General features: G+C 38.3%; 1 protein-coding gene across 1 annotated transcript in view; it reads right to left on the reverse strand.

The window, feature by feature from the left end:
- Positions 1 to 1,528: 1,528 nt before the first annotated feature.
- The window catches only part of FBXO4 (F-box protein 4), an 18,425-nt gene continuing 3,401 nt past the window's right edge, over positions 1,529 to 16,552 (reverse strand). The window contains exons 2-6 of the mRNA XM_045285248.1: positions 15,268 to 15,700; positions 13,207 to 13,282; positions 12,923 to 13,098; positions 8,631 to 8,806; positions 1,529 to 2,025 (exon numbers count right to left, since the gene is read on the reverse strand). Of these exons, the coding sequence (XP_045141183.1) occupies positions 1,936 to 2,025; positions 8,631 to 8,806; positions 12,923 to 13,098; positions 13,207 to 13,282; positions 15,268 to 15,700 (951 nt within the window). The 3' untranslated portion in view covers positions 1,529 to 1,935. The remainder of the gene's footprint in view (positions 2,026 to 8,630; positions 8,807 to 12,922; positions 13,099 to 13,206; positions 13,283 to 15,267; positions 15,701 to 16,552) is intronic.

Below are 16,552 nucleotides of genomic sequence, written 5' to 3' on the forward strand. Positions count from 1 at the left end.
CAAAATGTGACAAGGACATCACAAGAAAATATTATAGGAAAATATCCCTCAAAAGCATAGGTTCAAAAGTATTAATGGGCTCTTTTCCCCCTCATTTTATTGGAGTCTCACAGCTCTTATCACAATCCATATAGCCATCGTGTCAAGCACTATTGTACATATGTTGCCATCATTTTCAAAACATTTTCTACTTGAGCCCTTGGTATCAGCTCATTTTCCCCTCCCCCGCGCCCCCTCCTAAACCCTTGATAATTTTTTTTCATGCCTTACACTGACCACTGTCTCCCTTCACCCACTTTTCTGTTGTCCATCCCCCTGGAAAGGGGTTATATGTCGATCATTGTGATCGGTTCCCCTTCTCCCCCCATCTTCTCCTTACCCTCCTGGTATAGGGTTTAATCTGTCCTGGATTCCCTGTGTTGCGAGCTCTTTCCTGTACCAATGTACATGCTCTGGTCTAGCCGGATTTGTAAAGTAGAATTGGGGGTGCGGGGAGGAAGCATTGAAGAACTAGAAAAAAACTCGTGTGTTTCGTTGGCAAGGGTTCTTCCTCATCCCGTTCCTCTTATTTTCGCTTTCTGAGCAATTTAATCCTAAATTCAATAGATGGAGCAGAGCAAGGTGGATAGCCATGAGAAAGAGTCCGTCTATGGGCTGGGAGGTGAGAATCCCGAGAGAGAAGAGGTCACTGTAGGGAGTGACTTGTCATGAAGTAGTGGAGCCATCTGAAGAGCGCTGGCAATTTGTTTCCGAGAGGCCATGCTACATATAAGGGGCTTCAAAATATTTGGGGAGAAAATGCACGGCCTTTTCATTCCATTTTCCCATGAACTTTCTGAAGCACCTTAAGAAATATTTTCTCGATGTAAAATATGAAAATAACAATCCATAACTAATCAAGGGTTTGTGAGGGAGGAGGGAGAAATGGGGAGCTGATATCCGGGGCTCAAGTGGGAAGAGAATGTTTTGAAAATGATGCTGGCAGCTATGTGCAAATATGCTTGACACACTGGATGAATGTATGGAGTGTGATAAGAGATGTAAGAGCCCCCGATACAAGTATTTAATTTAAAAAAATTATAACCTTGGAAAACGGCTGAGGCAGTCCTACTCTCTCCTGCAAGTTGGCTATAGTTGGAAACAGCTCAATGGTGATGAGGATGTGTGCCCAAAGAGTGTTACTCTTATTGAGGAAAATGTGTTCAATTTTAAGTAAATTTCTGCATCTGCTTTTTATATTAGTTATAATTCATCTTTTATTTCTGTAAAAAATGTTTTGAGTAAAAAAAAAAAGAAAGAAAGAAAGAGAAATGGATTAATTTAAAATTTTAAAATATATTTTTTCTCTAGAAGTATGGAATAGCATTTTCCTTTAGTACCTATAAGCTTTCAAACTTATTTGGAAATAACAGGAATTTCCAGGAAAAATTATTTTCACTGAATTAATACTACATTTGATATATTGTTGGCTTTCATGGGGGAAAAAGAAGTTGTGTGGGAACAAAATTAAATGCAACTTCAATGAATGTTCTGGTCTTAACCAATGCTTTATTAAGAATATATGCAATTCTCTACGGAAAGCTCTGCAAATGTGCTATTCCTCACTAAGGCAATCATTGAAATAATAAAAATCACAAGGAATGAGAGAACAATGCGGGTTTTTCCCCCAGAATTCAATATTTTTATTAAGCCAGAAAATATAAAAGTTATCAAAAAATTTTAAAGGTTCACTTTGGGACTATATGCTAGCAGTCAAAATCTTTTCTTCTAATTGATTTAAGGTAAAGGGGACTTAATATGGGAAACACGGCATTACAGGCCACCTGTACAAAGGCAGTACAAAGTGAGCTGACCGGAGCAAATATCCATCCATATCATGACCTTAGTAACAAACTTCAAATGGTTTCCGCTTCCCTCCAAGGTCCAGAAGGAGAATCATTTTGTATGCTTGGCTTCCACTTCTTCAAGAATCCACTGAATACCATTCAAAAAGCCATGTAGAGTTTCAGCTTCTATATCCTGAACCTATGACAGAGAAAACAGAACATTACTTAAAGAAAGAAAGAGAACATTATTAATATGAAAGCGAATCCAAAACCTTAATACTACCAGGGAGATTTTCCCAGACATTAAAAAAATGGGACTAAGAACTCCCAATCAACTTTGTCCTCCATAGCGCACAGATAAAAATAAGACCAGAGCACCTGCCCCAATGAGGCAGGCTCTTCCCTTGCTGCCCACCATTGCCACATGTATGGGAAAATACCAGAATTCAACCTCGTCCACTAAGAGGAAGGCTGCACCCCTCCCCTGGGGGTGTGGAGCATTCACAGCACTGCTGCACAACTCAGGAGGGAAATGGTGAAACATACCAGGTTTCTCACACTCCCTGTTCTAAATGTTGGAGATATTGAGTCAACATCTTGATTTTCATTCACTCTTCTCTATTGATGCATATCTTTATTGCTACCAAGTGCCCTCTGCTATGAGTGGGTACCTTCACCACCCAACAAAAAAAAAAGGAATTTTTTTTTCAAAGCAATGTATTTAAATTGTTTTATGTAACAACCATATCGCCTTCAAAGTACTCGCCATTACACTTAATACATTTGTCAAATCTGTGATTCCATTCTGGGAAGCATTTTTCAAACTCATCTGTTTAGATGGCTGACAGCACCTCCCTCTTTTTTTTCTTCACCTCTTATATGTTATCCAATCACTGTCCTTTCATGTCCCTCTTCATTTGCTGAACAAAAAGAAGTCACATGGCGTGAGGTCAAGTGCATGAGTAAAGTGCATGAGGCAAGAGGGGCATACTGTTTATTTGCCGAAAACTGGCGCACTGAGATGGCTGGGTGAACAAGTGCATTGTCATGGTGGCAAAACCAGTCCCCCATCTGCCACAAATCAGACCTTTTTTTTCACATACAAAATTTTTTCAGAACCTCTAAATAAGAAAGATTAACAGTTTGACGTGATAGAACGAACTCCAAATGTATGATGAGCCCACATTTTTGTCCATTCGGTAAGATGATGCACATCCAGAACGAGGTTTGTCATTAATCAACATTTTGCCTTTTTGAAATGAGAAAACCACTTGTACACTTGAGTTTTCCCCATAGTGCTGTCATTGTAAGACAGATGTGTTTAACATCACATTTTCTGCAGCATTTTTCCCAAGCAGGAAACAAAATTTCACAGCCACACACTGTTCTCTTAAATCGGCCATCACAAAACGCGAGGTTTGAGCAAAACTACTTTTATGAAAAAATACACTGTGACCAGAGAGAACCTTCCTAGGCAACACCACTGGGTGCACTAATTCAGAGCAAGTTGCTCGATGCTCACCGAGCTGGAAAAAATGTGTCCTATGAAAGCTCCGCTCCCCCCAAAGCAATTCCGGCTTTTTGGAGTGGTACCTCTTATATGTCCTGACGGTTTTTTTGTACTTTTGTACTGATTTGTCTCAAGAAATTTTAAATTTTCATTTTAAATCTATTGTGTTCCTTCAAAGTACAGTTTGATGAGTCTTACCTTCTTCCCATTCTGTTATTCTCTGCTTTCTGATAGGTACAGTTAATCCATTTACATTCAGTGTGTTGTCATCGATACATATGAAGGTATTGCTGTCACTTTGCTACGTAGTTTTGTGTGTGTAGTGTTATTGTTTTCTTTTTTCCTCATAATTTTCTATACCAAGTTCATTTTGTTTGTAGGTTTCCTCAGCATCTTTTTCTTTTCTGTTATTTTACTTTTAGCTTTTATTTGATGAAGTTTTTTTTCCATTTTGTTTGAGGTTACTTTGTTAAATATCATTTTCTTATCAAATTTAGAACAAGAGCAGCAAACTATGTCTCCAGCCGCAAGAAAAGAAATAACAAAGATTAGAGCAGAAATAAATTTCAGGAAATGGGGGGGGGGGTCAGTAAAACAGGAAGGTGGCTCTTTGAAAACAGGAAGTTGGTTCTTTGAAAAGATTGACAAAATTGAGAAACTGCTGTCAAACAACCAAGGAAAAGAAGAAGATGCCACAAATAAGAAAAGGAAAGGGCACCATCATGACTGGATTAACTGAAATAAAAAAGAATAACACAAATCTATGGAGGACAGTTACTGTTGTTAGCTGCCATTGACTCAGCTCCAGCCCATAGTGGTCCTGTGCGCAGCAGGAGGAACACTGCACAGTCCTGCACCATGCTCACCATCGTTCCTATGTCTGAACCCATTGATGCAGCCATTGTCATTGTCAATAGCTCTCGACGAGGGCCTTCTTCTTCACTGCCCCTCCTACTTAACCAAATGTGATGTTCTTCTCCAGGGACCAGGCTTTCCAGATAGTAAGTCCAAAACATGTAAGACGAAGTCTTGTCATCCTTGCCTTGAAGGAGCACTGTGGCCTTACTTCTATTGATACAGATCTCTTTGTCCTTTTAGCAGTCCGTGGTATTATAAGTATTCTTCTCCAGCACAATTCAAATGGGTCGCTACTTCTTCAGTCTTCCATATTCAATGTCCAACTTTCACATGCATATGAGGCAATAAAGAATACCATGGCAAGGAGCAGGTGCACCTTAGTCCTCAGAGTAACATCCTTGCTCTTCAATACTCTAACTAGGTCTTGTGCAGCAGATTTACCTAATGAAATACGATGTTTGATCTCTATCTGCTGTTTCTATGTGCATTGATTGTGGATCCAAGGAAGGCAAAATCCTTGACAATTTCAACCTTTTCTTCATTTTTCATGATGTTAATTAACTATTGTCTAGTTCTGAGGATTTGGGTCTTTCTTATGTTTAGCCATAATCCACAATGAATGCTACCATCCTTGATCTTCATCAACAAGTGCTTCAATTCCTCCTTTCAGCAAGCAAGGTTGTGTCATCTACATATTACAGGTTGTTAATAAGCCTTCTTCTAATCCTGATGCCACATTCTTTATATAATACCGCTTCTCTGATTTGCTCAGCATACAGATTGAAGAAGTGTGGTGACAAGATATAACCCTGATGAACATTTTTCTTGATTTTAAACCATGCAGTATTTATACCCTTGTTCTGTTCATACAACTGCCTCTTGATACATGCACGAGTTCATCATGAGCACAAAGAATGTTCTGGACAGTTTATTATGGTCCACATAGTAGAATGTCTCTGCATACCTAATGCAAGAGAGGTAAACATCTTTCTGGTATTCTCTGCTTTGAGCCAAGATCCATCTGACATCAGCAATGATAGTCTTTGTTCCACGTCCTCTTCTTAATCTGGCCTGAACCTCTGGCAGAGCCTTGTGAATATACTGCTGCAACTGTTGCTACATGATCTTAAGCAAAATTTTACTTGTACGTGATCCCAATGATATTGTTCTATTATTTGACCATTCTGTTGGGTCATCTTTCTTTGGAATGGACACAAATATGGATCGCTTCCAGCTAGCCAAGTTAGCTAAGTAACTGTTTTCCAATTTTCCTGATAAACAAGTAAGTGCTTCTTGGGCTTGCTGCGACATTTCGATTGGTCTTCCATCAATTCATGGAGCATTGTTTTTGGCTAATGCGTTCTGTACCATTTGAACTTCTTCCTTCAGCACCATTGGTTCTTGCTCATATGCTACCTCCTGAAATGATGGACCGTTAACTAGTTGTTTGTTTGTTTGGGGGTACAATGATTCTGTGTGTTCTTTCCCTCTTCTCTTGATGCTTTCTGCATCGTTCAATATTTTGCCCATACTCTTCCAAGATTGCAAGTCAAGGCTTGAATTTCTCCTGAGTTCTTTCAGTTTCAGATACACTGGGCGTGGTCTTCCCTTTTGGTGTTCTAATTCTAGTCCCTTGCATATTTCCTTACACTAATTTGGTTTGTCTTCTTGAGCTGCCATTTGAAATTTTCTATTCGTCTTTTTTACTTCTTTCTTCCATTTGCTTTAGCTACTCTACAGTTTTGAACAAGTTTCAGAGTCTCTTCTGACATCCACTTTGACCTTTTCTTTCTTTCCTGTCTTTTTTTGACCTTTCGCTTTCTTCATAAATGAGGGTCTTGATGTCCTCCCACAGGTCTTCTGTCATTAGTGTTGTCATTAATGTCATTAGTCTTCTATAGGTCTTCTGTCATTAGCGTGCAATGCTTCAAATCTGTTCTTGAGGTGATCTAGAAATTCAGGCGCAATCAATTCAAGGTCATATTTTGGCTCTTGTGAACTTGATTTAATTTTCTTCAGCTTTATGCTGAACTTACATATGAGCAATTAATGGTCTGTTCCACAGTCAAACACTGGCCTGGTTTTAGTTGCCAATATTGAGTTTCTCCATTGCGTCTTCCCTCAGATGTAGTTAATTTGATTTGTTTATTCAATCTGGGGAAGCCCATGTGTATAATCAACTTGTTTTTCTGACTTTTGTTGTTGAAAAAAGGTATTTGCTATGAACAAGTTTTTGATTTTGCAAAATTCGACCATGGGATCTCCAGCTTCATTTCTATCACCAAGTCCGTATTTTCCAACAACTCTTCCTTCCTTTTGTTTCCAACTTTTGTATTCCAATCACCAATAGCTATCAATGTATCTTGATGGCATGTTTGATCAATTTCTGACTGAGGTCACTGGTATAATTCTTCAATTTCTTCATCATTCAGCTTTATGATTGGTGAAGAAATTTGAAAAATAATGTATTTCTTGGATTTCCTTGAAGGTGGATATTACCAACAGTACTTTATGATGGATTTAGCAAAATCCTTTCTGACAACGAATGGCATGCCATTCCTCTTGATTGTGTTATTCCCAGCATAATAAATCTATCCAACTTGTAGAGGTTCTATAGGGCAGGGTAGAACTGCCACTGTGAGTTTCTGAGGCTGTTACTATTTAGGGGGTAGAAAGCCCCAGCTCCCCTAGAGCAGCTGGTGGTTTTAACGGCTGGCCTTGCAGTTAGCTGCCCAACACGTAACCACTATGCCACTAGGGTTTTCCATCTCCCAATATACAACTGATTTTTTACAACGGGCTAAAGAAATCATTAAATGGGGACAAGATAGTCTCTTTGACAAATGGTGTTGGCAAAATTGGGTGGTCATTGCAGAAAAGTGAAACAGGGCCCATACCTCACCCTAGACAAAAATGAACTCCGATGGATCAATGAACTAAATGTAAACCTTAAAACTAAAAAGTTCATCACAGAAAAATAGTGACAAACTAAGGGCCTTAGTAAAGGGCATAAACACAATATCAAACATAGCAAAATATGCACAATGTAGAAGACAAAATAGAGGATTGGTACCTCCTAAAATAAGACACAATGCGCTTCAAAAGTCTTCATCAAAAGAGTAAAAAAATAACCCAGAGGCTGAGGGAAGAAACTGTCAATGATGTTATCAGGGAAGGGACTAATTTCTGAAACCCATAGGAAAGTGCAACATCTCAACAAGAAGATTAATAATCTAATATCACAATAGGCAGAGGACACCAACAGATAGTTCACCAAAAAAAGGCACCCAGGAGCCCCAACACACATATGAAGAAATGATGGAAATCATTAGCCATTACAAGAGATGCAAATCAAAATATCAGTACGAAACCACCTCACACTAGCATTGACTGCAAAGTTAAAAAAAAACAGAAAAAAATTCTATAAGAGGGTACAGAAAGATTAGAACCCTCATACAATGCTAGTGGGACTATAAAACTATACAACCATCATGGAAAGCAGTATGATCCTTCTTCAAACAACTGGCAGTAGAAACACCGTATGACCAGCAAGTCCTTTAATAGGGAAATAAAGAGATACAGCACGAACAGATTTATGTATATACCCTTGTTCATCTTAGCAATATTCACAATAGCAAGAAGAAGGAAACAGCCTAAATGACCACCGATGAGTAGAAGAATGGATAAATAAGACTTTGATACGTACATACAATGGAATGCTAAGCATCACTGAAGAATAATGGTGAAGCTGTGAAACACCTTGTGGCAAAGACAGGTTTGGAGGACATTATGAGGAGCGAAGTTAGATAAGCACAAAAGGACAAATATTTTTGAGACCACTGTGATTTTAAAAAATCAAGAAAGGGTTTTTATACCAAAAGAAACATGCGTTGATGGTTACTGGGAGATGAGAGGAAAGGAGGTAAAAGGAAGCAATGGACTAGAAGGTGGACGGGCGGTATCTATGGTGAAGGGGCTACAAGAGGAGAAGAGAAATAAGGGTGGAGGGGGAAGTTTTGATATATTATTTAAAGTACTGTTGAATGTACACATGATGATATGAAATATAAACCGTTGCCTAATACACAACAAAAAATTTCAAAAAGATGGAATTTACATTTTTGATAGCCCTTAAAGTATAATATATTAATACTTTTTTAAAACTTCAAGGCAGTGGCATGTAAAAAAAAACAGGAAACCCACAATTGTTATCTCACTTTTTCCCTTTTTAATCCTATACAAGAGGATTACATACAGAGCAGTTATCACCTGATATTTATTGAAACCAGTCAACCATCTCCCACAGATTAAGCTATTAAAACTGGTTTATAGAATGCTATTTCATTAAAGAGATGAGTAAGAAAGAGTAAAATCAAAGATAACATGGAGTGAAAAGTAAAACAAGAGATTTATCGACAGAGAAGATAGGGCCTTACCATCCAAGGGTGGTTTAGAAGATTCAGGCGTAATTCATGGGCCAAGTAAAAGCAGGGCATTCTTTTTACATCTGCTTGAGAAATGCAAGATAAAACCAGCATTGGTCTTCCTGAAGATCCAAAAGCTGGATCTGTCATTGCCATAATATGAGAAAATTCATCATGCCATTCATGTCCTAATGGGTATAAATAAATGTTACAGCTTCATTAATTTGTGTTACTTAAAGAACGAAACAAAAACAATGACAATAAAAAAATTACCAGTATCCAAACATATCAAACTGTTTCTATTGCTGTGCATACTTATTGATAATAATAAAGTAAATGGGTTTGTAATGATAGCATTTTAGATGGAAGCAGAAGGGGGATGAGAAAAAATTACAGTCTCATTCAGATTTTCCAGCAGCTTAAAAGCAAAATTGCTTTGGCATAATGTGATCACCCTCTCATCAATCTGCACCCTAACTATCCTTCCTTCCAAAGGCCAGATGTTTTCACAGTTCATCTTACAACAAACGTCAGGACAAGAACTTTATGTGGTTGCTGTTGGGTGGCATCAAGTTGGTCCCAAGCCACGGCGACCCCATGCACAACAGAACACAACGCGGCTCGGCCCTGCGACGTCCTCGGGATGGTTCCTGCGCTGTGTCGGTTCATCTTGTTGAGGGTGGAGGAGGAAATACGGAAGTTTTCAAGGATTTTGTCTTGTTCGGATCCATAATCAAAGCTCATGGAAACAGGAGTCAAGCGATCAAAAGATGTGTTGTACTGCATAAATCTGAAGCACAAGACCTCTTTGGAGTATAGAAAAGCAAGGATGTTATTTTGAGGACTAAGGTGTGCCTGACCCAAGCCATGGTAGTTTCAACTGCCTCACATGTATATAAGACTGAACAAGAATCGATGTGTTGGAATTGTGGTGCTGGTGAAGAATCTTAAATAGTCAGATAGAACTGGGATTATGTAGTATCTATTTGTTTCCATATGTAATCTCCAATATCATCTCTCTCTAGTTGTATGCCCAATATCTTTAATAATTAGGAATAATGTAATGTTTCAATGTCTTTATGAGCATTAATAAATAGTCCAATTCCACAATGATTCATTAAACAAGTATATATTTAAGTACTTCAAGCAGGCCAAGGGTCCACATGGCTGAGAGGCTAATGAATGGAGTTATATACCTGCCAGCATGGGTGAGAAGCATGTGGACAAAATAAATGTTATCTTTAACATTTTGTAACCTGTTAGCAGCCCTAAGAAACCTCGTGCTATGACGAGTATTGTTAAGTGAGTTCTGCTTGGTCATTTCAGTGGATTAATGAGCCCAGCAGAGAAGTAGATTGTCATGGGAGGGATGGTTGGTGTCAGAACCGGTTAGAGCAGGGGTTCTCAACCTGTGAGTCATGACCCCTTTGGGGGTTGAATGACCCTTTCACAGGGGCCACCTAAGACCATCAGAAAACACATAAATATTTCACAATATATAATTACATACTGTTTTGTGATTAGTCACTATGCTTTAATTATGTTTAATTACCGGTATGTTCAATTTGTAACAATGAAAATACATCCTGCACATCAGATATTTACATTATGATTCATAACAGTAGCAAAATTATAGTTAAGAAGTAGCAATGAAAATAATGTTATGGTTGGGGTCACCACCACATGAGGAGCTGTATGAAAGGGTCGCGGCATTAGGAGGTTGAGAACCACTCGGCTAGAGGACGCTGGAAGGAGAAGGTATATCTGACCTCTGCTTCATCAGACTCATCCTTAAGCAGATAAGGAGTTGGACTCCCTTCCCCCTTTGTGTAGTAAGAGGAGGTCAAATGGGGCCCCCATCACATGCATACAAAATTAACTTGAAATGCATTAGACATTGTTGAGAAAACATACATAAAACTACAGCGTAGGGGGAAAGTTTCTTTTACTTTGGGTTATGAAGAGGTTTCTTGGGTAAGAGCAGGTGCCCTGCTCATGCACGTATTACACTAAAGCATGCAATAATCAAGATAAAAAATATATTAAGTATGTACAAATTATTGAGTGGTAAACTTATATACTCTTTCACCCAATTCATAATACAAGTCTAATATTTTTAAATTAAAAAAAAATTAGTTCCAGAAAATAGTATGCTTTCTCTTCTGTCAGACCATTAATACAGTAGATTAAGTCAAATTAGTAAAGAGCTAAGGTGCATTTGGGTTTTTTGGTTAACTTTCGAGAACCAACTTCCTTCATGAATGGACTACTGCTACCTTATTGCAAGGGAGCAGCCTCTATGCCAGGGTTTCTGCTTTGCCCTAAATTTTCAGCATATTTTTGTACACCTTTTGCATTGAAGGAGGGGTTTCTTCTCCACACTTTTATAAATTTTTATTTACTAGTTTATTTATTTTATAGGGGAATATAGGGGCACAGTCTAGACTAAATAAAAGTGGGTCTCAACGTGTTTTAGTGTTAATTTCCAATTGTACCCTAAGCACTAAATCAATTCCTAGCTCTAGTGTGAACTCAACAAACATTTGTCAAATAAGTGAATCAATCTTGCTTTGCTTCCTTTTTTTTGTTTGTTTGTTTGTTTGCTTGGGTTTTTTTTCCCCTTTGCTTCTTGATTTTACTTCTAGCTTTTCTTTTATAGACAACCAACCCATGATAAAAATTAATTATATATATATATTTTTTTATTTTAATAAATCATTTTATTGGGGGCTCTTACAGCTCTTATAAAAATCCATACATCAATTATATCAAGCACATTGGTATATATTTTGCCATCATCATTTCCAAAATACTTTCTACTTGAGCCCTTGATAATCAGCCCCTTTTTTCCCCTTCCTCCCCTACCCTGTTTTATATGAATAATTTTCTCCAGATTTTAAGAGTATATCTGTTTCTATGCCTAACATATACTAGTGGAAATAAATTCAATGGAAATTCAAAACACTGATTTATAATGTTGTTAAATGCTGTGGGATAAGTCCCAACTCAGAGATACCTCCACAGAACAGAAGGAAATGCTCCCTGGTCCTGCACCATCCTCTCAATTGCCTGGGCCCATTATTGCAGCCACTGTGGAAATCCATCTCAAGGGTCTTCCTCTTTTTCTCTGACTTTCTACTTCACCAGGTATGGTGTCCCTTTCCAGGGACTAGTCTCTCCTGATAAAATGTCCAAAGTATGTGAAACACAATCTCACCAGACTCACTTCTGAGGAACGTTCTGACAGTATTTCTTCCAAGACAGATTTGTTTGATCTTCTGGCAGACCACAGTACTTTGAATATTATTTTCTACACCATAATTCAAATGCATCCATTTTAATTTGATTCTCATTACTCAATGTCTAACTTTCATATACATATGACACAACTGAAAATACCATGGTTTGGGTCAGGCACATCTTTGTCCTCAAAATGATGTCTTTACTCTTTAACATTTTAAAATGATCTTTTGCAGCCAATTTGCTCAATATATCATTTGATTTCATGATTGATTCTTCCGCCAGCAGTGATTGTAGTTATGCAAAATGAAATCCTTGACAACTTCAATCTTTGCTCGAATTAGCATGATGTTGTCTATAATACATATTATATATTTATATAAAACTTGAAGGCTTTAAAAAATTTGTGGAGAACATAGAATTTTTCCATGAACGTTTTGAACCCTCCTTTATATAGTTATATCCTACCCTGTTCACCAAGGATTTAAGGAAGACATAATAACACTGGATTGTGGCCTAACAGTATTCTTATTTCAAGCATATATTGCATGGTCAATGGCAATTATTTAAATTATTTGGAGAATGTTCTTAACTAATCTGCTTGAGATAAACACTCCACCTCGTACACACTCTCTATCATCTGAGCAATTAAAAGGAAGGTAAAAATCTTCATAATTAACTGCAAAAATTATTTTAAAAGAATCAGAAGTAGGCAACAATTAATGCAAAAGTAGTAAAGCACACAACACAAAAATACCACATCATTGTAGTGTCAAACATTGATATGCGTCAGAGCTTCCTGGATACAACTTAAGTCCATAAATCAAGGTAAGAATCGGATATGTATAATCCGGTAAACAATGTACATGAGGTTTAGGGGGTTGTTATTAACTATAGAGTCACAGAGTTATAAAGTGGCATTGATAAAATTCACCACATCATATTTTTGAGAAGGCACAGCAAGGACAGTGCCTTCTTATATAAAATACATATAAGAAAATATATTTTCTTATTTGCTCTGCAAAGACATAGTGTTTTTTTAAAGAAAATCAGAGAATGCTTACTTTTATGAGCTTCAGCATTTGCAACATAGATGAACCCATCTACAACTTCACACACCTTCTGAATTTGTGGAATCACACTGTACCGGCTTCCTTGTTGATCATTCCCTTCATTCTGTAGACTGAACATCTTATTCACTGCACTTGTATGCTCTTCCCTTGCTCTATCTCTTTCCTTTCTGTAAGAAAAACAAAATATAAAATATAAAAAATACTAACCAAGTTTCCTTCCCCTAAAATGTTCCATTTCTAGTGTCTCGGGTAGGCCACCAAATTGGTAGGCTTACCTGGTAGTTGAATATAATATCAAGATGTTGAATTTTTGTTGGTTGCTCAATTGAAAATTGACTCCTGATCCAATACCTAAAGGACAAAATTATAATTTGAAAACAAGTTGATATAAACCCAAAAAAATCAGACTGGAAATACAATATCCAGTGAAAGCAGAAAGAGCAAACAAACCAAACACAGTAATAAGAAATTTCTATGTAGCTTTGGATTGGAATGAAATGTTCGCAATTCACTGCATAATCTTGCAGGCAAGATTATTCACCTGCCAATACATGAAACCTAAACCAGGAACCAGGAGTCATCTTGACAACTGCTCATACACATTCATCCTTTCAACTCTGTCTTAACATTCATTCTCTTTCTCCATAGCTACAAGTTATTCTGATCCTCTTCATAGTCCTACTACTGGATTACAGCAGCTTTTACCAGGGTTCCAAGTCTTTAGGCCCTTCTAACACTTTCTCCATAGTACCTGGACTAAACTCTCTAAATTGCGATCCCAATCCCCCTACTCCCATTAAAATATTCTAATGGGTCCTAACTATGCTTAGGGACAGCATACCAGTGTCTTTTCACCTGCCCCTTTCTTTCTAAACACACAGAACTACCCAAGGTGCCCTGCACAACCACAACTTTGGCAAATGCTGTTCTCAGTGCCTAGAATAATTTGACCCTGTCTTTTTTGATAGCCTACTCTTACTCATCCTAATACTTTCTGTGAAGTATCATCTTCTTTATAAAGGCTACTGCCTATCCAGGAACTAATTATATTGTGGTGGGAAGTCAGATCCTTGCTGCTAGACTGCTGTGTCATCCCACCACAGGGGTGGGCCTGCTCCCTGCTGCTGGAGACAATGGACTACTCTCTGAAGCTTGGGATCATTAGCTTGGTTCCTGTAGGCGGAGTTTGCACTCTACTGATAATGTTCCTATGGAGACCCAGAGACCACCCCCTAGACCACCCTCTCATTGCTGTGTAAACTATAGTGCAGCCCCTTCCTGTGATGTATGTCTCTACCTGTAATTAGTGGGCTGGCATGCCCCCAAAAGGTATATAGGTGTGAGCCAGCAAGATAGATCTCTCTCTCTCTGACTCTGAGCTCCTTGTTGCTCACTCCCTGGTCACTCCCCTCTCCCTTGTTCCCTTCCCCTCCTTCCCTTCCCCCTCTCTCCATGTGGACCACCAAGCTGGGCTGAGGTGAGCAATGGTACTATGTAACATGCCTGACTGCATTATTGTATTATCTCTCATGCTCTCGATGACTTTAATATAATGCTTATATATCTCAACCGTACAATTGTGCATTACTGAATCCGAGTAGTAGTAATAAGAGTATTAGCGGTGGGGGCTGGCCCCCTAACCCACCTCTATCAGCGTCATTATTTTTTAATTTAATACTACATTATATCATATTCTAATTATCTGTATATTTATCAATCACCTCACTTAGACCCAGTGAAAGAGAGAGACTGGCTTGTTATTTTAAATCTATGAGTTCCTAGTATCTAATAGGTATTCTCTCTAAATGAATAAGTAAACTATAAGGTAGATTATGTTATTTGTATTTTATATCCTGCTTTGCTTTACCACTATGCTTTTTTCCATAGAAATATGAGAAACATGAAGATTTAGTTCCTTATTGTAATTCTAATTTACATCAAAGTATTGCACACAATAGAGACAGAACTTTTGCTTTCTTTGAAAATATGGGAAATATGATACCTGCTATAGAAATATTCCCTGAATAAAAAATTTACTTTCGCACAATCTTAAATGATACATCAGAACTTCAAGAACACGTTGCAAGCTTACTCTGATAACAATGAACTCTTCTGAGTCTGTTGAGAAGGTGGGGTATACTCCCATTCACCAAATACCTCCCTGAGGAGACTTCAAAAAACTTGTGAAGATTCTGCATTATTTTTCAATTCCATTTTCCCACAAACTTTCTGAAGCCCTCAAGTATTTCAAAGAGTTAATTTAAAAAGAAAATAGTTTCTAATTAGCATTAATGGCAATTGTTATGCACTTGAATTATGATGAACAGGAAAATTACCATCAATCTGCCTCTGTGGTAAGCCAGCTGTTGGACAAAGTTCCTCAGAAGACATCAAGTTCAACACCAAAGATGTATTCAACTCTTCCAGACCTGGTCCAAACATAGCAAATCGTGGTTCATTATGAATGATCAGTGAGTGCAAAAATGAGGTGACAGCTCCATACATTGGGCGGCTGGATTTCAAGGATCTTCTTGTATGTGGACAACACATTTTATAGCTGTGTAAAATTGTCACAATTACAGAGTTAACACCACAAATACATATCGGTACAGTTATATAATTCAATTGTATCATTTGTTGGCTATCACTACCCAAAAGAGTTACAGAGATAGTTCCAATCCTCGAGGAGAAAGGTGGAGGCCGAGGGACACCGTTATAATATGCACCCCAGAGCTCTGGTGGGGTATTGGGTAACAACGACCTGGATTGCTAACCACAGAGTCAGCAGTCAGAAACCACCAGAGCTCTGGGGAAGAAGGATGACGCGATCGTGATCGTCTCCCATCAAGAGTCACAGCTTCAGAAACCCACAGGGGCAGTTCTACTACACATCCTACAGGCTCGCTATGAGAGCAAGTTGCTGTATGGTGACCAAGGGCCACGGCAAAGGAAAGCACAGGGTGCTGTGGGAGTGGCCCGGAAACAGGAAATCTCCAGGAAGTGGTTAGTCACTGTCCAATATTTCATTTAGATCCTCTCCTAGAGGAATATTTGTTCTAACACTTGGTAAAATTTATATAGAGGGAGGGAAAGTTCTCAACATGAAGATATTGTGTCACCCCAGGGAAAATATGGCAGCACCTGGAGCTTTAAAGACTATCCCAAAGGGGGAATTAATACTGGCACCTGTGGGTAGAGGCCAGATACGCTGCTAAATATCCAATACCACACAGGGTAACTCCTCCCACAGACACATTCCTGGTCGAGATGGAGAAACCCTGCACTAAACATGCACCACCTAAGTGTGCCTCGTAGTGTAACAACAAACACACACGGTCACCAAGACAACCAAGTATCTTGGGTACTCCTATCAACAGCCTTACATTTAACACTTCACGGAGAGTAAGCTCATTGGTCTTTAAAAACAGCATTTTGAATCAAGAGTCATGTGAAGGAAACCATACAACCTTCACCATTTTATTTAGTGATAAGCAGTTATCAGTCATTCATAGTTTGAACTTTAGCTTCTTCATCTGCAATATCAAAGCACTCATAACCAACCTAGCCATAAAGATGAGAAATCATTTATATGATAGGATGATTATTACTATTCTGGGGGGG

The sequence above is a fragment of the Echinops telfairi genome, unplaced genomic scaffold (assembly GCF_000313985.2).
Source record: "Echinops telfairi isolate 266 unplaced genomic scaffold, ASM31398v2 ScPeMD7_7469;HRSCAF=8507_1, whole genome shotgun sequence".
Lineage (NCBI taxonomy): Eukaryota > Metazoa > Chordata > Mammalia > Afrosoricida > Tenrecidae > Echinops > Echinops telfairi.